The sequence below is a fragment of the Dermacentor andersoni genome, chromosome 1 (genome assembly GCF_023375885.2).
Source record: "Dermacentor andersoni chromosome 1, qqDerAnde1_hic_scaffold, whole genome shotgun sequence".
Classification (NCBI taxonomy): Eukaryota; Metazoa; Arthropoda; class Arachnida; order Ixodida; family Ixodidae; genus Dermacentor; species Dermacentor andersoni.
The window spans coordinates 377634142-377656081 of NC_092814.1; the positions used below are offsets into that span (position 1 = coordinate 377634142).

Sequence of the window (21940 nt, forward strand, 5' to 3'; positions counted from 1 at the left end):
CTTATATTTACATTTCTTTGTCTAGGAAATGTAATATCATTTCTATGTTGGTGTTCTACTTTGGACATATAGGAAGTGGGCTCACATTTGATTTGGGGGCACGTTAAAATGGGGTAAATACTGCTAAATGATTCGGCACTGTGTCTTGGCTTTATTTCTGCATTTTGTTTAATTCAACTTGCCAGATAATTTATTAAATTTTATCGGTTCTGTCTAGGTCGAATTAACGGAAGTTGGCCATAATGGATACACTCTACACCACCAGATGGCACTAGCAGCATTGCTACTGCTGTTCACATCTCCAGTAACCTAGTGTTTCAAGGCCAGAGTGCTTAATAAACACTCTGACCTTGAAAAACAATTTACGCAATGACAGCACAGCCAAGTCGCTTGAGTATAAAGGTTTTTAACTGCTCTGCAACAAAAAAGGTGCTCTTTGCAGGAATGCCTTACTTGACAGCATTTCTGGGCTCATGCTGGCTAAGAACTTCACTGGAAAGCTGTTCTTGACAATATTACAATGACACCGACAGTTGGTCATAACAGCTTTGACAGAAGTTGTTTCAGGGATCCTTTATGCATTAACCCACCAAGGTGTAAATAAAAGTATGCGGGGTGGAATTTTCGTTAACTATTTACGCAAAGGGCCAGTCTTCAGAATCCTGCTTGCTGCAGTAGTTCAATGCCTATGAAATTTTGATACAGTGAAACTACGATAAACTGTAGTCAGCCGGAGCTAAACAGTAGTACTGCTTAACCAAAATAGCGTGAGATCGCCCACTTGCCTGTCAAAAACGAAACTCCAAGAGAGTGCGATGAAATAGCAAAAACATGCAGTATTTATTCACTTTGCGCGACAAAAGTGTTTATTTTCGTTTGATGCCATGGTGGCCTAGTAGCACAACAGCAGTCTCAAAGTTACTGAAGCTGCGAGCCAGCTTTTCAGCCAGCCCCCTCTTCTCGGCAAACACTCGCATAGCCTAGTAGCACGACAGCAGTCTCAAAGTTACTGAAGCTGCGAGCCAGCTTTTCAGCCAGCCCCCCTCTTCTCGGCAGACACTCGCATAGCCTAGTAGCACGACAGCTGTCTCAAAGTTACTGAAGGTGCGAGCCAGCTTTTCAGCCAGCCCCCTCTTCTCGGCAAACACTCGCATGGCCTAGTAGCACGACAGCGGCCTCAAACTTACTGAAGCTGCCAGCCAGCTTTTCAGCCAGCCCTCTCTTCTCGGCAGACACTCGCATGGCAGTTTCCTCATTGGCATTACATATTCTCTGTGCACGGGCATGGTGGCGCTGCAGAAGTCGCAGGGTGCCTTTTTTATTGTGGGGTGCTGTTCTCATTGCGACGATTGCATTCATGAGGCTGACATAATGCACAGCTTCTGCCACTGTCGGCCCAGAATCGCCTGTACTGTTGCTTCCCGTGCTGTTCTCATCACTGTTGTTAGGCAACACTATGGCAACAACAGAGGCAACGATGGCGAAAAGTTGAACCTCATAGCCGACATCTTTTCGCGGTCACAGCAACGCTGCTGAGCAACTTCTTTGCATTCCAAATGCCACATACTGCAGTCAATGGTAGATCCCTGTTGCGTGAGACCGCTGACTTTGTGCCACATTCGATAGCACAAACGATGTCCAATTTTTCTTCTATGCTGACCACCCAGTGTTTTTTATCCGAGCTTCGGCATGACGCGAGTCCTAGCTTGCACGACGCCACAATGCTCTCTGGCACGGCGCTGAAATGATGTTGATGTAGCTTGAAGCGCAAAGGCACAGCCTGCTTGGAGGCCATTTTTTGTATCTCTGAGGTTTGTTCTACCGGGCTGCCTGATGGGGATGACGTACCGCCATTATTGCGCGATGAAAAGTGGAAACACTATGTTTTAATTGATACATACGCAATAAGCTAGTACAGTTCATGCGGATACAAAACACACTGTGTTCAGTGACCGCTGAGTCGGGGATCTGACCTTAACCCTTTGAGGGTCGATTTTTTTCCCCATATGCGACCGCCCAGGGTCGATTATTTTTATTGCAGATTCCAATTCCTCTTAGGGAGTTACTTCGAAAAAAATGAACCGTAATTTTTCTAGGGTGACCGTAAAGTGAGAAAAAAATATTTTGCGTTGGTATATATGTACTCTTAATTCATGAATAACAACAGTAAAAAAAGGAAATAAACTGATAAGAATTGAAAATGTAATGCATTGTTATAGTTCAAAGCTTTGAAAATCTGCACACGAGAATATTTCGCAAGATTCAAATGTTCCTGCTCTTACACTAATATGTACATCCATAGCACAACCGAACTGCATAGGTGCTCATACTAAAAGAACTGTGTGGCTGTGTGCCCATCAAAAAAGCAAAACATGTGACAAACTTGTGCTAATCTTCATCTTATCGCCAACCAGAGGCAATTAGTTTTCGCAAGTCCCAAAAAAAAAACGAAAGAAAAGCAACAGAAACGCATGCGCGGTGGCATCCTTCCTATGCGCACCCCCGTGAGCACTAAACGAGCGAGAAACAAGCGGTCACCCTTTGAGCGATTAGCAAAGAGATAGCTATTAGTTTTGCAAGTGCAAGAAGCCGAAACCGCCCGCGGAACAAAGCCCAAACCGCCATCTGCCCGTGCGTGCGGTACTATATAGACACGCGGTAGCGAACTAGCGCTAAAACAAACCATGCAACGAAAACCGAGAGAGGGAGACGTGAAAAAAACAATCCCTGTATTTTCACATAATGGCAGCACATAACAGAAAAAAAAAAGCTAGAAATTTGGCGCGCTTTTTAAGCGTACAGACGGCACCGTAAGTATATGGCATCGACCATTTCTTCGCGGCGCCGTATATTTACGTCATTGACCCTCAAAGCGTTAATACTTCTAAAACGAAACTACTGTGTAGGCGGGTACGGTTTAAGGAGGCTTTACTGTGCTTAGAATGAGGGGACAGTATCCAATCTTAGTTGTAGGGAACTGCATTTCGGTAGGCGCAGAATGATAGAATGCCTGCATGGTAAGGTCAAGTAGTTGAACCCCAGGTGGTTAACATTATTCCACATTTGACCACTTCAGTATCATACCTTCGTAGCTCACATGTAGGTTTGATCATGAGGTGCCAACTTGGTAAATCAGTTCTGCGGAAGCCCACAAGGTTCAGGAAGGTCGATGATAATGATGTTTTCAGACTGCTACGTGTCCCTTGTTGTTAATGAAAGTGGCCGCAAGAGTGGGCGTTTATGCGTTTGGTGGCGCAGAGTGCGCATGTATATCTCGGGGAGATTACCCCGTGTTTGGTTAATTGTGTTTTTAGTTGTTTGAATATGTAAAGACTCTAAGAGTAGCCGTGAAGATAGGCCCTTCTCTGTCGTGATTATGCTTGCAGCATCCTAATCGATGATGTGGTTAATAGTTTATTAGATGATCCAAGGTATTCATATTTGCATTGCCTTTCTGTCATTGTTCTGTTGCTGTTGAATCCTTTTAAAATTACTAGTTTCATCTATGTAGGATGCGTGACAACTCTTGCACAGTATCTTGTAAATACTCTTCCAAAAGGTCTTTTAACGCGTAAGAGCTTTTGTCTTTGTTTGTTGGCATGTGTGCAATTTTTGCACTATATGTGCCAAAAACGCTTGCCAGTGCCTCACTGAGTCCTTGCGCATAGGGGACAGCCGCATGTTTCTGCTTATCTTTTTGTAGTACCGTTTCATGGTTAACAGCTGAAGACTACAGAGAGTGTGTGAAGTCCACTATTGGCCTGAGGGGGACCTCAGGTTTGTGAACCTGCGGGAAACCGTAGATTGCAGGTGCTTGCCTGTTATGGCAAAACAACTTGTAGTAGAAGTGTTTGTTTTTTGATGGCACAACTTAGATACTTATGTGAATAGCTTTTGTAACTCGGATTCTATCTTTTTCGTTGGGTTCCGGCTCATCTTGGTATAGGTTGTTTCATCTTGAAGTAACGACGTCACCTTGGTGATGTAGTCTGAGCGGTCAAGGATAACTGTAGCATTTCCTTTTGTCTGCAGGCAGGATAACACTTTGCTTATTCTGCTAAAGCCTTTGCAATGCTGTCTTCTCAAGAACAGGTAGCATGTCACTCTTGGTCTTTGACAGCTTGGAGAGGACCCCAATGGCATGAGAATGTGCCTTCTCTTGTAGAGGGGGGTTGATGAGGTGTATTGCTTGTTCTATGGCCCTTGTCATTTATTTGGGGGGGGCGGCAACCCACATTGAGGTGCCACGACTGAGAAGACATTCTTCTGAGGAGTCGAACTTGTGTGAAGACAGGTTGCAAACCCTCAGCATACCAGAAGGATCATAGTTCCGACGCAGTAATAGGGAGAACTCGCCATCCTGGGATTCTGTCCTAGTTTTGTGAGTCCGGCAAGTGACGCTATTTGCGTGTAGTAACACATATTGAATCTTGTTCGGAAGGCGGTATTCAAGCTGTTGTTGGCCAAAGAAAATGTCATGTTGGAGGACCTCTGCAACAACGGCTACCCTTCACAGCTACTGAAGACTCGAGACTTGCGGTCTTCATTTGCCGATCATGAAACAGTGTATGAGAAAGAGAAGCAGAAACGTGTGGCTGTCCGCTACGCGCAAGGAATCAGCGAGGCACTGGCGAGAGTTTTCGGCACATACGGCGTAAAAATCGCACACGTGCCAACAAACAAACCAAAACAGAAGCTTGTACACATGAAAGACCCTTTGTAAAAGTCAAGGTTTCCAGGGGGGATCTACAAGATACATATGTAGGATGCCAAGCTGTGATGCATCCTACATAGGTGAAACTGGCAATTTTAAAAGAAGGATTCAGCAGCGCCACAATGATGTCAGGAAAGGCAATGCAAGTTCGAATGCCTTAGTGGATCATCACAGGACTACTAAACACATCATCGATTGCGATGCTGCAAGCATAATCGTGACAGAGAAGCACCTATCTTCACGGCAACTTTTACAATCTTGACATATTCAAACGACTAAAAACGCAATTGGGCACAGGGTATTCTCCCTGAGATATAAATGTGCACTCTGTGTCACCTAGCACATAGATAATCTTCATTGTGATCAAGGGACCCGAAGTAGTCTCAAAACGTCATTATCATCAACCTTCCTCTATCTTTCGGGCTTCCACAGAACTGATTTGCCATGTTGGCGCCTTGTGGCCAAACCTACACTTTGAGCTATGAGGGATACTGAAGTGGTCAATTGGGGAATAATGCTGACTGCCCGGGGTTCAAGTACTTGACCTTACCATGCAGGCATTCTTCTATACTGCACCTTCTGAAATCCAGCTCTCCATAACTAAGATTGGATACTGTCACCTCATTCTAGGTAGCAGAATTTCATAGACACTGAGCTACTGCAGCAAGCAGGATTCTGAAGGCTAGCCCTTTGCATGAATATCTGAAGGAAATCCCACCATGCATACTCTTATTTACACCTTAGTGGGTTAATGCATAAAGGATTCCTGAAACAACTTCTGTCAAAGTTGTTGTGACTGGCTGCTGGTGTCATTGTAATATTGTCACGAACAGCTTTCCAGTGAAGCTCTTAGCTAGCGTGAGCACTGAAGTGCTGTCAAGTAAGGCATTCCTACACGGAGTGCCTCTTCGTTGCAGAGCAGTTAAAAGCCTTTCTACTCTAGCGGCTTGCTTGTGCCGTCATTGTGTAAATTGTCTTTCAAGGCCACAGTGTTTGTTAAGCACTAGCTAATTGGCAATGTTCTTCATGAGACTACGATGATGAGACGGTTCCCAGGATTCCTACAAGTTCTTCAAAAAGGGCATGTTGAAAAGACATGGTACAACCACTGCAAGTGGCCCAACCTGATAGCAACAGAAAGCCAGCTAATAACAGCACAGATTGGAGCTGAATGCCAGCCCATTCAACAAGCTGAACTGGCACTACTCCCAATATGTAGGGCCACTGACCTATTCCCTCATCTCACTGGGACAATGATCATTGTGTTCCCACTGTGTCCACTTGGTCTTGATTTTGTCGGCATGTAGCCAACCATCTCCCACTAAATAGATGAAGCTGAAGTATCCTGAAAGAATGGGGAGTTCTAGCTGGGCCTCGAAACATTTTCGCCTTTGCTTAAGACTAGGTTACTGGAGATGTGACCAGCAGGATGGATGGGTAGATGGATGCTACGAGCATCCCCTTTGGAACGGGGTGGTGGGTTGCGTCACCAAGCTCTTGTTAATTATGTTACCTAATGTCCTGCACATTAACGAAACAGCGAAAAAAAAAAAAAGGAAGGGGGAAAAAGACTCGCGAAGAATTCCCATCACCCAACTTTCTGAACCCCTATTGGGCACTTTGTTTTTGTATGCCTTCATTGTTTGTAATTTCCCTACTTCCACCAATCTTCCAATTGCCTCTTACTAATCTCTATTGCAGACATGCTTACTTACCTTTGCTCTCACTGAACATAAGGGCTTCCAGGAGGCCAGAGGTGCCTAGCTCGACCGCTGGGCAGATATCTTCACATTCTAATAAAACATGCTTTCTTGATTTCATTTTTTTCCTCTTGAATAGTTAATCATAGCAGGTTTCTTTTCCATTGCTGGCACCATAAGATTACCTCAGCCTCTCTGACTTTCCACTTGACGTTCTATGTTGCCATGTTGCTCACCGTACCGGTTGCATACTTGCTGGTAAGTGCCCTAGTTCTTTTCCTCCACTGTGAAGCAATTTTTTCATTTTTCAAATATCTGAACACTCTCCCAGCCCATTTACTTTCTTCCATATTCCTCAGTCGTTCTTCATAATCAATTTTGTTCTAAGCTTCCCTCACTTCGAAACTTGTCCTGTATCATCCTGTACAGCTTCATTTGTAGTCTCCCCGTGAGCGCTCAATGCGAGGTGTCCCACCGAATCCATAGAGTCCTGATTGTACCCCTGATTTCAAGTGAACAACCGCATTTCCAAAAGTAAGTCCTGGAACCATTACACCTTTCCACATACCCTGGAGCACCCCGCACCTATTGTATCCGCATAGCGCTCTGTGCTTCATTATGGCTGGATGTCTGTTCCCCTTTACTGTTATTGTTTTTCTTGTGTTTCCATATATCTATTGCCTTCGTTTATCCATGTAGTACCAAGGTATTTATATTCTTTTACACGAGGTATTTCCTGACCCTGTATTGACACTGTCTGTACACTGTTTTCATAACAGTAACACAGTAGTAGCAATGCTGCTAGAGCCATCTGGTGGCGTAGAGTGTATCCGTTATAGCCGACTTCGGTTAATTCGACCCGGATGGGACCGACGAAATTTATCGAATTATCTGGCGAGTTGAATTAAACAAGATGCAGAAAAAGAAGCCAGTGCACTGCGCTGATTCATTTAGCAGTATTTGCCCAATTCTAACATTCCCCCAAATCAAACGTGAGCCCACGTCCTATATGTCCAAAGTAGAAAGCTAACATAGAAATGACATTAAAGCTCCTAAACAAAGTAGAAATCTAACTTGCACCCGATTTCTTAGCAAGAAAAATTGTTGCACAGTGGCAATTGATTTCCTAAAGTCAGCTTCGTCACACAGTTTTTTAAAGGCAGCTTTGCCGCAAGACACTTGTGTTATGCTGGAAAGCACATAAACGTTACAAAGGCGATTTCGGTGTTGTGTCCGATTGCACCGCGCAGGCAATTTTCGGCCCAATTGTATGTTTAAGAAAAAGGCACACATTATAGTTGAGTAAATATAACGGGACATTGTAAGCTCGAGTTATTGCTTGAAAATTTTCCTCGGGCAGGTCGGAAATAGGCGTTTTCAATTAGAGATGATGTGTGTGTTCAGTGCATTCACCATCTCCTAAGCTGCCCTGAGACAGACGCTGCTACTTTTGTGAAGTGGGATCCTCAGGGGGATCCTCATGATAAATGCTATAAATGGCTGGTGAAATGCCAAATGCAACAGAGGCTGTGGGATAAGGTGAGAAAGGCACAAGTCAGCTGACATTGGCTGAGTGAGCAGATGGTCCCACAACTGGAGTATCAAGTGGAAACATGCGTGACATTGAATGCGGCTGCATTATGCGCAGGACCCATCCTGCTGGCAAGATGTACTCGAACCGGGCAGGCTGTCGGGGCAGTGCCAGATCTGTCACGAGGTGCGGGCTGCGCGCTTCTTCTTCAAGTGCACAGGCATGGTGGGCTCACCTGACGATCACGTGCCCATCGTACTGCAGCTGATACGCTACAACTACCTTCAGGTGCCTTGTCTGGCCTGCTTGGACATCAGGTGAGCTCACACAACATTCTCAGCAGTGTTCAAGACCCTCGAATACCCTTGAACATCAAAATGCCAATTTCAAAGCTACGTCGTACAGTTGACTTTTGTTGATTAAACCTTGGCGGGACTGATAGCATTGATCAGATCATTGAGTAGGTTGAAATAAAACAAAAGGCAGAAAAAAAATCACCAAACTCACCGTTGCTTCATTTGACCATACAGTAAAACTTCGATAATTCAACTCGGTTAATTCAAACAATTTGAGCGGTCCCATCATTTTCAGTGCAAATTCTGATGGATAATTTGAACAGCCCACACTGCTCTATCCGGATAATTTGTAGTTTCCGGATGGCTTTAACATGCGACAGCGTCAGCCTCCCGGCGACGGGAGGCTTTCGGCAAACCAATTGACCTGCCACAGTGCGTCTAACCCGGTCAAATCCCGGCAAACGAATAACCCCGGCAAACCAGTAGACAGCATCACCATTGACACTGTGTTTTCCACGTGTGGGGCTGCATTGCATTCTTGTCATTCCTCCATGCATCGTTGCCTGTGCGCCTGTGTTGTCCTTTGTTATCCTCACTGGTAGTTAGTGGTGTGCACCCAGCTGTCTACCGCGTGCGACATCTTGGCTGCGTGCACTTTGCAGAATAGAGTCACTGACCGATTTTCCGGACCTCACAGGAACCGAAAATCAGAAGAGTCCGAAAAACTCGTTCAACCAAAGGAATAAAATATATTAGGCTTAGAGCAGCTTAAAAAAATCTAATAATGCCCTCCCTCATACTACACATGGAGGCGATCAGACCTGCTTGTATTTGCGCAAGGGTGACGTCTCCCTATACTGTCTACAAGAGCATCACCACATTGGCGATCTCGGGCAACGGAGTTCGCCATGGATATAGAAGAAACGAGCCATGTTTCTTCACACCACTTGGCTCTCGCAAAGGCACAGGAGAGGTGGCACTGATCACACAAATGCGAATTAAGCTGCACAAACACGCACATCTCCAAGGCACACTTGCTCTGTGGGCACACCACATACAAAATAGCAACCGAAACGTTGGAAAAACAAAAAAAAGCACCTGCATTTAGTGATTATGATGATAGTGCTGATCAAAAAAAGAAAGAAAAAAACGCCATCCCCTGGAGTGTTTTGTCAGCTAAGCAAGAGTGGGCATGGCCTCCAAGACTGGAGGATGGTGCGCACTTTCTCAAGGGAATATATTGGATGCTAACAAAATTTCCCCGATGCCCTAATAACGGCAACAATTAGACATTTAGGTATAATGTAGTCCACATTATTTGTTACATGCAGCAAATTTTTTTTGGAGGGTAATTGTGTGTTTTGCAATATTTTCGAAATAGCTGTCTTTTTCCCCATTTTTATGCGTCATACACCTGAGACGTAGCTGGTTTTCCAGGTCCCCTGGGTTAATAAAGGAAAACACATTGTTTATACTTGCTTGAATTAGGAAGCATGTTATAGGTTGTCTATGTCTTCGAGCTCGTGCAGGTTTCCACTGTCACGTGCCTCCAGTGTCGGCGACGGTTCAACTGATAGTCAGGGCATTCTCTTTGATGACCGGCCTTCATCTGTTGCTTGTGTCTTTCGCATGTGGGCTGCTCGTTGAGGTACTCTAGGAAGGTACAGCAAGACTGTCAGTGCCACATCAGACTGAAGCGCAGGCTTTCCATGTTGCGTAGATACTTCCTGGCCTTCAATATGTACATAATGCCTCAGTATATACTTTGCCTCAAAGTGTAACCCACAAATGGAGTCGGTGGCTTCTAAAGGGCCGATCGTGCAGTGAAGATTGTGCTCCCGCACGTGGTGCCTAGCGAGAGCTTAGTCCGACCTTTTAACTACTGTATACGGTTTTGCAACCCACTACACAACAGTAGTTATTTCACTGAGGTGTACTAGGCGTGTTCATCCTCTCATCCTTCGAACACTCTGCCGAGTTGCTGAGTTACCAAACTCTAGACATATGCGGGGGCCGTCTGCGCGCGTATACATCGCCCAGACGTCATCGTTTGACCGAAGCGACAAACCTCCGTTCATGGCAAAGCTGTAATTTTATTGTGTTCCTTTTTTTTTTTTTTTAGAAGTAATAGGTAAAAAAAAATTTGAGAGAAAATGATGAAAAAAACTCAAGCACGACGGTGTGTCGAGCGGATGATGGCTTGTCGAGCAGATGACAGCTCGGCGCTGCCGTAACCTCCGCCGGTGCGCACGGTTCTGTTGGGCCTCCGAGGCACCAGATTGGACTGAACTTCAGGAGCAAGTGACGACAGCGCCGCTGCGAATTTCAGCCTTTTTTGCTTCGCTCTTGCTGCTTGCCGTTGCCTCCGTTGGACCCACTCCCCCATTCCAGTACACTCTGCTCGTGGGGCTTGGCTCCTTGTGTGTGGCTCGTTCCAAGCCACGCACAAGGAGCCAAGGGGCCACAAGGAGCACATAGAATTTTGGGGCCTAAATTCGTCCGAAAAAGCTGTCGAGAAAATGCATTAGCTCTGTGGGAACCCTGACGGCACGTTTATGAAATCCAGAATATCCATCAAGTCCGAATTTTTTTAGCCTGAAAAATCCGTTGCCTACTGTATTTGAACATAGAAGCAGATGTTCAAACAGTGTATGCTGATGTGTAAGATGAAATCACCGTGCCACTCGGCAATGATAGCGATGATAACGAACCCACTTGCACACCGCACCTGCTTTAGCGGCTGTTATCGATTCCAGGAACATCGTCCGCAGGTTTTATGAGTGCAGTGTTGGGGATTTTGATATGCTACATGTTGTGAGCCATCTGGAGAACATGACACTTGGGGTTGTTAGAAATCGCACCGCTGGCACGAGTTGTTGTAATCGCACCGCTGGCACGAGTTGTTGGAACCTCAGTGCTGACGCCCGTTGTTGCAAATGGGTCGTAAGCCCCAAGGGTAGCGTTGGCCTGGCGGCCTGGGGCACTGGAAGCATCCGAAGGTCCCGGCAAAGCATGAGTCGACTGGTAACAGAACAACTGGTTTATTCTAACATCGCAAAAGAGCGGGCGGTCAGGTCGACCGAAGTGAGAGACGGGAGAGCACGTAACTCGACAGAAGAAATCGGAGCCTCTCTCCCGGCGTCCGGGGGCAGCTGCTCTTATACTCTCGGCGTCGCGGGCAAGAAGGAAGGTCACGGGATGAGACCACGTGACGGCGGAGCTCGGACGAGGTGAGAGACAAGTTGAGACGAGTGTAGTGACGCATCGCCTGGCCGGCGCCTGTCAGACCTCCTCGCTTCACACTTGGGGAGCTCCTCTCCCCGGCTGCTGCGCTTTGACAAGCGTGGCACACACACACACACGCACACACGAAGACACGTGGCACTGAAACACGCCTGGACGCGCTTGGCGGGGAGGCGTATCGGCGGCGCTGAACGGGCCAAAATGACCGCTGCTTGGAACGAAGCCCCGGCGTCCGTTGCATCCGCGCCGGCTATACCGCACGCCGTAGGCGAAACGTAACAGACCGCCCCGCCGGGGGAAGGAGATCCCGATGGTCAGGGGACTGCATCCGCTGTCCGGAGGGATGTCGCTTGATGATGCTCATAACCGAAGACGGTCGTCCTTCGGCGTTTCTTGAGCGCAGCGCACAGAGAAGGCCTCGTTCTCTCGTTCAGGTTCATACAGGACACTGCAAAGTGACTTAGGGAGAGTTGACATTTTTGTTCTCGTTCCCGGCAAGCGTTAGAACTACGCCGAAACTCAACCGCTCAGTCAGCAAGCACGAAACAACCCTCACCAAGTCCTGCCAGGCTCTTTCCCCTTTTATACCACTGCCTAGTTCCTTACAGTAGTTTTGCAGCACTCAGAACACATCCACAAATTGAAAAATTGCACTAGAAAGCACGTCATCACTTTAAAACACTCCACAAAAGCAATATGTTAAAAATCCTGCCTCAGGAAGAAAAACATCAGTAACAAACAATTTTGAGGCTGATTCCCACGTTAGGGGCTTCGACTTAAGCCATCGGCGTTACCGTTGAGACTCCCCTTTTTGTAACGCAACTCAAAGGAATGTTGTAGCAAAGCTAGGCTCCAGCGCAGGAGGTGGCCATTTGTGGAAAATATAGTCTGCAGCCATTGGAGAGGGCAGTGATCCGTCTCGAAGCATGCGAAGCGGAGATCGCAGCGAGCGACCGTACACTAGCTCAGCTAGCGAAAACCCCGTAGCCGCATGCGGCGCTGTCTTTAATGCCAAAGTCACCCCAGGCAGACAGAGCTCCCAGTCAGTTTGTTGTTCAAACCACAATGCTCTCAACACGCGCTTCATGACGGAGTGGAGCTTCTCAACGGAATTCGACTGTGGGTGGTACACTGAGCTGTGTAACAGCTTTACCCCGCACCTTTCGAGAAAGGCTGTCGTCAAAGCGCTAGTAAACACTGCGCCCTGATCTGATTGGATTTCCGCAGGAAAACCAACTCGCGCAAATATGGACAGTAGTGCATTGACTATCTCAACTGAGCTTAGTTCTTTAAGCGGCACTGCTTCAGGGAACTTTGTCGCTGGGCAGATCACAGTCAAAATGTGTCTGTACCCCGTGGCTGTTACCGGCAGAGGTCCCACTGTATCAATAACGAGCCGTCTGAAAGGCTCCGTAATGATAGGTACCAACTTCAACGGCGCCCTCGATTTGTCCCCTGGTTTGCCCACCCGCTGACAGGTGTCGCATGTCTTCACAAAGTGGTCTGCGTCCCGAAAACACCCTGGCCAATAGTACTCTTGCAAGAGACGGTCCTTAGTTTTCTTAACTCCTAGGTGTCCGGACCACGAACCCCCATGCGACAAGCGCAACAGATCCTGACGGTAGCACTGAGGCACGATCAGCTGATCGAACTCCACTCCTCTGCGGTCTAGATACTTCCGGTACAGGACCCCACCTCTTTCCACAAAGCGAGCATTTTTCTTGGCGATACCTTCCTTGACAATGCAGCGTATGTTTTCTAGGCTGCCATCCTTCTTTTGCTCGGCTATCAAAGCCGACCGGCTGACTTTTAGCAACCTGTTAAGTCCATCTGATGTAGGCGCGATGAGCAAATCTGCAGATAGCTCTTCTAACTTTCCCGCATCGGGAATTTCCTCTCCAGTATCTGGTGCCTTTAACGCTACAGGCTCAATTTTATTCAGTTCGGGCGTGCTCTGAATATCAGCTTGCTGCGCCTCTGACCCTTTCTCATCGTTCGATAACGTCGGTCCCGCAACTACCGCCTTTGCAGCGAGCTCCCGAACCTTCGATCTGGTTAAGGCCTGAACGCTAGCCTCACCAAACAAAAGCCCCTTCTCGCGCAGGAGGTTATCGGACCTGTTCGAAAATAGGTACGGGTACTGGGGGGGCAGCATAGATGACACTGCGGCCTCCGTCTCAAGCGCTCCGAAAGGTCCTTCAATAAGCACTTTTGCTACGGGCAGACACACGCTATGAGCTTCCACGGCTTGCTTGATCCATGCGCACTCGCCCGTGAACATATCGGGTTCTACGTAAGAGGGGTGAACTACATCCATCGTAGCTGCGGAATCGCGAAGCACTCGGCACTCTTTCCCGTTTACGAGGAGGTCTCGCATGTAAGGCTCGAGAAGCTTCATGTTCTTGTCAGTGCTGCATAAAGACAAAAACACGACTTTTGTTTTTGTTTCTGGACACTGCGCCGAAAAGTGACCCGGCTTCTGGCACGTATAACAAACGCGCGCTTGCCTCATCTCGAACCGTTTTCTGCGTTCGGCTTCGGCTGCCGCTGTCTCCTTACGTTCGGTCGGACTGCTTTCACTCGCATCCGCACTACGTGTGTCCCCCTTTACTCTCATGGGCGTGAACTTCGGCCTCTCAAACTTGGAGCCAAATTCACCCTTTTGACCGTCCTTAGCTCCACGAGCCCGACGCGTCACAAACTCTTCGGCTAGCTCAGCGGCTCTAGCCACCGTACTAACGTCTGGCCTATCCAAGACCCAGTACCGCACGTTCTCAGGTAACCGACTATAAAACTGTTCTAGCCCGAAACACTGCAGAACTTTCTCGTGGTCACCAAACGCTTTCTCTTCTTTGAGCCACTCCTGCATGTTTGACATTAGCCTGTAGGCAAACTCTGTATATGACTCACTTTTGCCTTTCTCATTTTCCCGAAACTTCCGACGGAACGCCTCCGCTGACAGCCTGTACTTTTTTAGCAGACTCGATTTCACTTTGTCGAAATCCTCTGCCTCCTCTCTCTTCAAGCGAGCGACTACGTCGGCCGCCTCGCCGGGTAACAAAGTGAGCAAGCGCTGTGGCCACGTTTCCCGAGAGAACCCCTGCTTCTCGCACGTTCGCTCAAAGTTAACCAGGAACAAACCAATGTCCTCTCCAAGCTTAAACGGGCGCATCAGGTCAGTCATTTTGAACAATACTCGTTCTCCTGCACCGTGTGCCTGACTTCCATTACGAGCGCGTTCCATCTCTACCTCGAGACGCTTCATTTCCAAAGCGTGTTGACGGTCGCGCTCTTTTTCTTGTTGCTCTCGCTCTATCTGTTCTTTACGTTCACGCTCTTCCTTTTCTTTCTGTTCTTTTCGTTCGCGCTCATCTTTCTCTTTCTGTTCTTTAAGTTCGCGCTCCTGTCGTTTTGCCGTCTCCCTCTCCTCAATGGTCTCAAGGCATTCCGACAGCTCGTCATCCTCAGCTTCTAACTCAAGAATAGCCCTTAGCAGTTCTGGTTTTCTGAGTTTGTCTGAGACATCCAGACCCAACTCTCTTGCAAGCTCCAGCAATTTCGGTTTGCGCAACGACTTCAAATCCATGGCTGCTCTGAATGCTGCTTTCTCTACTGCCTACTATTGTCTTGCCGCAAACTAGCCCGGCAGCAACGACAACCACAATTACCAGCTCTGTTTCTGACACTAACAAAAGCCTGGCAAAACTCAGAAGAAAGTCCCGCACTCACCAAACCTCGCAGCCAAGAATTCAGCGCAGTCGTTCCGCTGCAGGCAACCAGTCATCACACAGGGCTCGTTGCACTGCTCCCGGATGGTCGTTGTGCTGCTCAGCATACAGTCAACCGCATAACTTCGCTGCTGGCCTCCGTTGTCGCGATCCCACCGCTGCCACCAGCTGTTAGAAATCGCACCGCTGGCACGAGTTGTTGTAATCGCACCGCTGGCACGAGTTTTTGGAACCTCAGTGCTGACGCCCGTTGTTGCAAATGGGTCGTAAGCCCCAAGGGTAGCGTTGGCCTGGCGGCCTGGGGCACTGGAAGCATCCGAAGGTCCCGGCAAAGCATGAGTCGACTGGTAACAGAACAACTGGTTTATTCTAACATCGCAAAAGAGCGGGCGGTCAGGTCGACCGAAGTGAGAGACGGGAGAGCACGTAACTCGACAGAAGAAATCGGAGCCTCTCTCCCGGCGTCCGGGGGCAGCTGCTCTTATACTCTCGGCGTCGCGGGCAAGAAGGAAGGTCACGGGATGAGACCACGTGACGGCGGAGCTCGGACAAGGTGAGAGACAAGTTGAGACGAGTGTAGTGACGCATCGCCTGGCCGGCGCCTGTCAGACCTCCTCGCTTCACACTTGGGGAGCTCCTCTCCCCGGCTGCTGTGCTTTGACAAGCGTGGCACACACACACACACGCACACACGAAGACACGTGGCACTGAAACACGCCTGGACGCGCTTGGCGGGGAGGCGTATCGGCGGCGCTGAACGGGCCAAAATGACCGCTGCTTGGAACGAAGCCCCGGCGTCCGTTGCATCCGCGCCGGCTATACCGCGCGCCGTAGGCGAAACGTAACAGGGTGGTGAACTACTATGCCAAGATGATGATGCAGGATGCATCAGTGATTACTTCAAGTAATCTTTCTCAGACATGGAAAATAAAGGTGATTTCTTTTTGTGGCAAGTTCTTGTTTGTTTGTTTTTTTTTCTTCTTCATTTTGGTTAATTTGAAAATCCACTTCATTGAAAGAATTTTCGTTTCCGTCGGCCTTCGAATTATCAAGGCTTCACTCTATTTACCTAATTCTAAAATGACACTGAATCTTATGAATGCCCAATTTCCATGGATTCATACTAGAAAACAATGTGCTTTCAAGTCTCATGTACATGGAATTTTATAACACAAAAAATGCAGCATGTTTCTTGCGAATTGGAAATAGCCAAAGCTTGAGGAGTTTACCTTCATAGTCAAACTTTGACATCATAAACCTTGGTTTCGTGAAATTTGCAATATAATGAACCATTTTTGTTTCCCGATCTTAGTTCCATGAAAACCATGTATTCTTTTCTTAATGATTTAACAGAGTAATTTTATCTGATGGCTTCAATTTAACCAAGTTTTTGGCCATTTCAAGCATGTACTTAGAACCTGTATGTCTGGTAAATCTAGCAAAAAACTACAAATACGGCAGCCAAGGCAAAAGCTATTTGCAAGCGCATCCTTCCACGTGAAAAGTTTGAGCGGCAAAAATTTGTTGAAGCACATGCACCGGGATGCATTATGCAGGACACACTGCTGCGCCAGTCGTATTGGTAAACAACTTGCGACAGTCACGGAGCACGCAGCAGCTCAGAGTGCTTTGAGGAAGACTATTCCTTTAGCGCAAGGGGGTTGGGAGAGGGTGAACACGTAACGCAATCAATCAAGCATGTGATAGGGAGGTGGGGGGCAGGATACGCACATCTGCCCTCTTCCCTTAGCATGCGTGTCTCCTCCTCGGTCCTTGCTGTGGCTGCGCAGGCTGTCCATATGCAGGCCACACGCTGTATATTGTGGGTAGTCTTTGGCAAGTTCAAAGGCCGAGCCAAGATGTTCGCTGCCTTGACGCACATTGTGTTCCCGCACGTCTAGTGTTGGCGGTGACGAAATCTCAAGTTTTCTAGACATGGTGCAAACTCACGTTGTGACAGCGAGTGTCAGTGGTCATTGAGTGAGAGCTGTTCATGTTTGACTGAGCGCGCGTGACACCGATAAAACTATGAACCCTACTCAGCGTAATCTCTCTGCTATCGCCATCAATGCTCCGCCTTTCTGGCAAAACTGTAACATATATTTTTTACCAATACGAATGTCCATATCTTTTTACATTTTCGTTTTTAATTTGTGGGTGTCATCAATGATCCCTGCGAGCACTGAGCACGGTCAGCCATGACATTCAAGATTTACGGCGTGGATGATGCAACACTCGGGAAATCTGGATGCTATGAGCCATGCCTATGCATTGCTCTCGGCGTGGTCTGCACTGAGATCTGCACCATAACCATGCTATTATGGCTAGACCTTCTTGCGATTTATTTGTAAAGGCTTACTGACTAGATACTATCCACCAGGAATGTCCTGGGAAGTTGGGAAATAATTTTTACTGCTGAAACTTTCAAATCTCAAATTAGAGAAGTTTGTGATTTAATGAAGCTTTTTGGTGCAACTAAACTTTCGTTTTATTGAGGTCCGACTGTATAGGTAAATACAAAATGTAAACTTACTGTCCACCATCATCACTCTCTGGAACACAATCTTCAGTGTGTTGAAGTTTATAGCGCACAAAAAGACAAGGACACAGAAGGACATGGTACACACAGGTACTGACTTGCAACAGTGTTTGAGTCAAAGAACCACATATATAGGCAACATAATTTTGCAAAAATCATCACAAATGCGCAGTTTGCAAGGCTCACCTATCTTTATGCAGATAGGATAATTCTTTAAAAGATAACACAATTGAAGGTTTTGAAACCCAGTTGTCCCCTAGTCTGTCAGTCACTTCAGCTTCGATAATTTCACAAGTTAACTGACCCCTGCCACTGCCAACAATGGAACAGTCTTAAAATACTGGAACAAACGTGGTACGTTCATCGTCACTTGCGCTGACAACGGAATTCCTACAATTTCTGCAGTGTGCATCGAGAAACCCACCCTGCACATTTGTGATGATTTCTGCAAAATGATGTTGCCTGTATATGTGGTTCGTTAGACTTGATGGATATTCCGGATTTAATGAATGCAATGCAGGGTTCCCATTGAGCTAATGCATTTTTGTGACTGATTTTTCAGATGAATTTAGGCCCCAAAGTTTGATTTTCTGGAGTACAGTCGCCGACATATTTTCTGGACCTCGAGGGTACCGAAAAATAGTCCGGAAAAAATCTAACAGCTTGAAAAACTCGTTCTGCCAAAAAACTAAAATTTATTAGGCTTAGAGTGGCTTAAGCAATCTCTAATAACGCGCTACGCTACTACGCTTGAAGGTAATCAGATATGCTTGGATTTGCACAAGAGTGACGTCGTCTCTGTTACAGTCTGACAAGAGCATCACTGCATTGGTGATCTGTGATCTCTCTTGCCGGAGATTTCCATGAAGATCGAAGAAGCAAGCCATGTTTCTTCACAGCACTTGGCTCTCGCCATAGAGTTTCATACAATAATTACTAGAGGGAACTCTGGCGTTGCAGTCGTTGTACCACCATGGGAATGATGGGAAATACATGGATTTGTCTGATCTTCGTTCTTGGGGCTTTGTATATTAAGCTATATAAATCTTATTGTTGTAAATTTCAGTGCAATCTATACTGTTCGAAGTCCATAAGACGCTGCGAACATGCACAATTGCTGTTAATTACAACGATTGAGCTTGCCCAGGTGGCCAAATCGAAACGCGCCAAGCGTCTCAAGGCACTGGCATGCCCGTGATAAATTCATAAGGGCATTTTGTTTGCTTGTTGACACAAGTGTCCGTGGCTTAATGGTTTCACTTTCAGGCTTCTGTGCTAGAGTTCCTGTGTTCGATTCCTGCTGTCGGACAATTTTAATGATGTTTATTTAATTATTTATTACGCAGATCATTAGTAAAATGAAGAGTTTACAAAGTCACAAAGCCGTTTGAAGCCAAGAGGACGAAGTTTAGGCAAATCCATGTACTTACCATAATTCCCATGCTGGGACAACCGCTCTCATTACAGCTCCCGTAGACACTAGCGCCAGAGTTCCCTCTAGTAATTGTTGTATGAAACTCTATGGCTCTCGCGAAAGCACACGAAGTAGTGTCGATCACATATGCGAAGCCGCACGAACACATACAAAGATGCGGCGCCGTTTCCGAGACGCACCTGCACATTTTTGTTCAAATTTTTTCGAAAATTGCAGAGCCTCTAACAAAACTAAACAAAATTCTAACAAGACAAGATGTACCATTCGTGTGGCAACGCGAGCAACAGAGCTCGTTTTATGAGTTAAGAAAATGCCTGCAAGTGCCTCCAATCCTTACTCATTTTGACGAGACAGCTGACACAGAAATACACAGGGATGGCAGTAATTTCGGTCTCGGTGCCATCCTGGTCCAGTGGCAAAATGGCGAAGAAAAGGTTATAGCCTCTGCTAGCCGGACCTTATTGAAAACAGAGGCATTCAGCAACCGAAAAAGAATGTCTCGCCATGACTGGGCCATAAGTAAATTTTGTCCGTATTTATATGGCAGACCATCAAAGCAGTCAGCGATCACCATTCGCTTTGCTGGCTGGCGAACCTCAAGGACCCATCTGGAAGATTAGCAAGTTGGAGCCTCCGATTGCAAGAGTATGACATTACGGTGGTATACAGATTTGGAAGAAAGCACACCGATGCCGACTGCTTGTCACGCGCACCAGTAGACACAGGACTAACAGAGGAAGACGACTTTCTGGGCCTAAGCATTGCCGAAATAACTCAAATCGCGGAATGTCAACGCAGCGACGAAGAATTACTAACACCTAATAAACATCTCAAAGGATTCAACATCCAAGTACCCCATATTTTTTCCAGAGGCCTGTCAGTGTTTTGCCTCAGAAGAAATGGCCTATACAAGAGACACTTCAAGCTAAACCGCGGAAAGTTTTTGCTTGTAGTGCCTACAACTATTCGGAATAAATAGTTTTTTCCAAATGAGAGAAAATAGAATTTCTATATGAAAGCACGAGGTGCGCGGTATTGTAATCTTCTTTTTTTTTTTTTTCGGTCAAGGAAAACGCGTGCGCGTTACAATCAAGGTTTTCATTTTTTCTTAATTTTGTGCTCGCGGAAAACGGGCGTGCATTACATTCGAGGGCGCGTTAGAATCGAGTAAATACAGTAAGTGTGTTCGTTTAAAAAATGTATGCCCAAACCACAAATGCCAACACCACCCCAGAGCGATGCAAATACTATGGGCACACATTATGAACTGATTTTCATGGCGCCAAACGAAAGGGAAAATATGGTGATACGCATTCCTCTTGGCTTCCATTGCATATGGCTGCTAATTGGCATAATTCGCGTGGTTCGTTGCACCACAAATTATGGTAGAAAATTTCTGCAATGGCGGCTCAGCGCTACGTCACACAACATCAAATTAACATTTACGAAATGGCCCTTCCTGTGACGCTCCCCCACGGCATATTCCTTCAAGCAGTCAGCAAGCTGACATGGTGCCTATCTTGGATCACCACCACATACAGTGAAACCTTGTTAAATTGTAGTTGGCTGGAGCTTGGAAAAAGTACGTACTAAACTGTAGTACTGTTTAACCAAAATAACATGAGATCCCACTTACCTGTCAAAAACGGAACTCAGAGCGAGTGCGATGAAAGGGGGAAAAAACATGCAGTATTTATTCACTTTGCGCGACAAAAGTGTTATTTTCGTTTGATGCCACCGCAGCCTAGCAGCGACCACAGCGGCCTCAAACTTACTGAAGCTGCGAGTCAGCTTTTCAGCCAGCCCCCTCTTCTCGGCAAACACTCGCATGGCTCATTCCTCGTTGGCGTTACGTATTCTCCGTGCACATGCTCGGTAGCGCTCCAGATCCTTTTTCATTGCGAGGTGCTGTTCTCGTCACGACAATTGCATTCATGAGGCTAACTTGCAGCTTCTGCCACTGTCGGGCCTGAATCACCTGTGCACTGTCGCTAGTCGACCTGCAACTGGGAAAACCCGGAATTGTCAGGGAATTTGAATAGTCTTGAAATACTCAGGGAAAACTCAGGGAATTTTTGCTTTTATCAGGGAAAATTAGCTGTAACTTTATTGAAAGGGAATGAAAGTGGTGTTAATGCTGGCTCCAGTTACAGGAATCGCAATGAATCGTCGTTGACGTCGTGTCATCGGCAGGAGCTATTGCCAGAGTAGTTAACGATCGATTTTCTAGACGCCCGATTTTTCGGACATGCCCGATAATTCATACAGCTTTGTGGCACCACCATGTACTTCATATAGCCAGAGTATATTGCCCTGACTTCAGGTCTGAAATGGCATTAATCAAAGCCACCACCGCCGCCATTTTGATTGTCTCGCCGCCTCGAACCGGCACTCTCGCACGCAGATCTGCTGGCAGCTGTGGCCACCTCTGCGGCAACCTTAGGCCTAGCTGCTTCTACGTTTTCTATTAAGCTTCTTGCCATGCCGTGCTGTCTTTTGCATTGAAAGAATTTGCCGCTGTCGGCAATGGCACCAACTTCGCCTTTGTAATCCTCGCGATTGGCTTCGAAGCTCGCGGAGCACAGCGCGTTGCGTGATGCCAGTCTTCGAAAGTTAGCTTTGCCTTATTACAGCAGTGCCACGTGGTGAAGGATAACAAGCGTGGGAAGGGGCACTTGTTGCGGGACACAGTCATCATCAGCCTAGTTACGCCCACTGCAGGGCAAAGGCCTCTCCCATACTTCTCCAACTACC

At 46.9% G+C, this 21940-nt stretch overlaps 1 protein-coding gene across 2 annotated transcripts in view; it reads left to right on the forward strand.

Annotated features, from left to right (window-relative positions):
* park (E3 ubiquitin-protein ligase parkin) overlaps window positions 1-21940 on the forward strand; it is a 250664-nt gene that overhangs the window by 58372 nt on the left and 170352 nt on the right. For both annotated transcript variants that reach the window (XM_055064887.2, XM_050168283.3), the window contains exon 4: window positions 8063-8262. In XM_055064887.2, the coding sequence (XP_054920862.2) occupies window positions 8063-8262 (200 nt within the window). The remainder of the gene's footprint in view (window positions 1-8062; window positions 8263-21940) is intronic.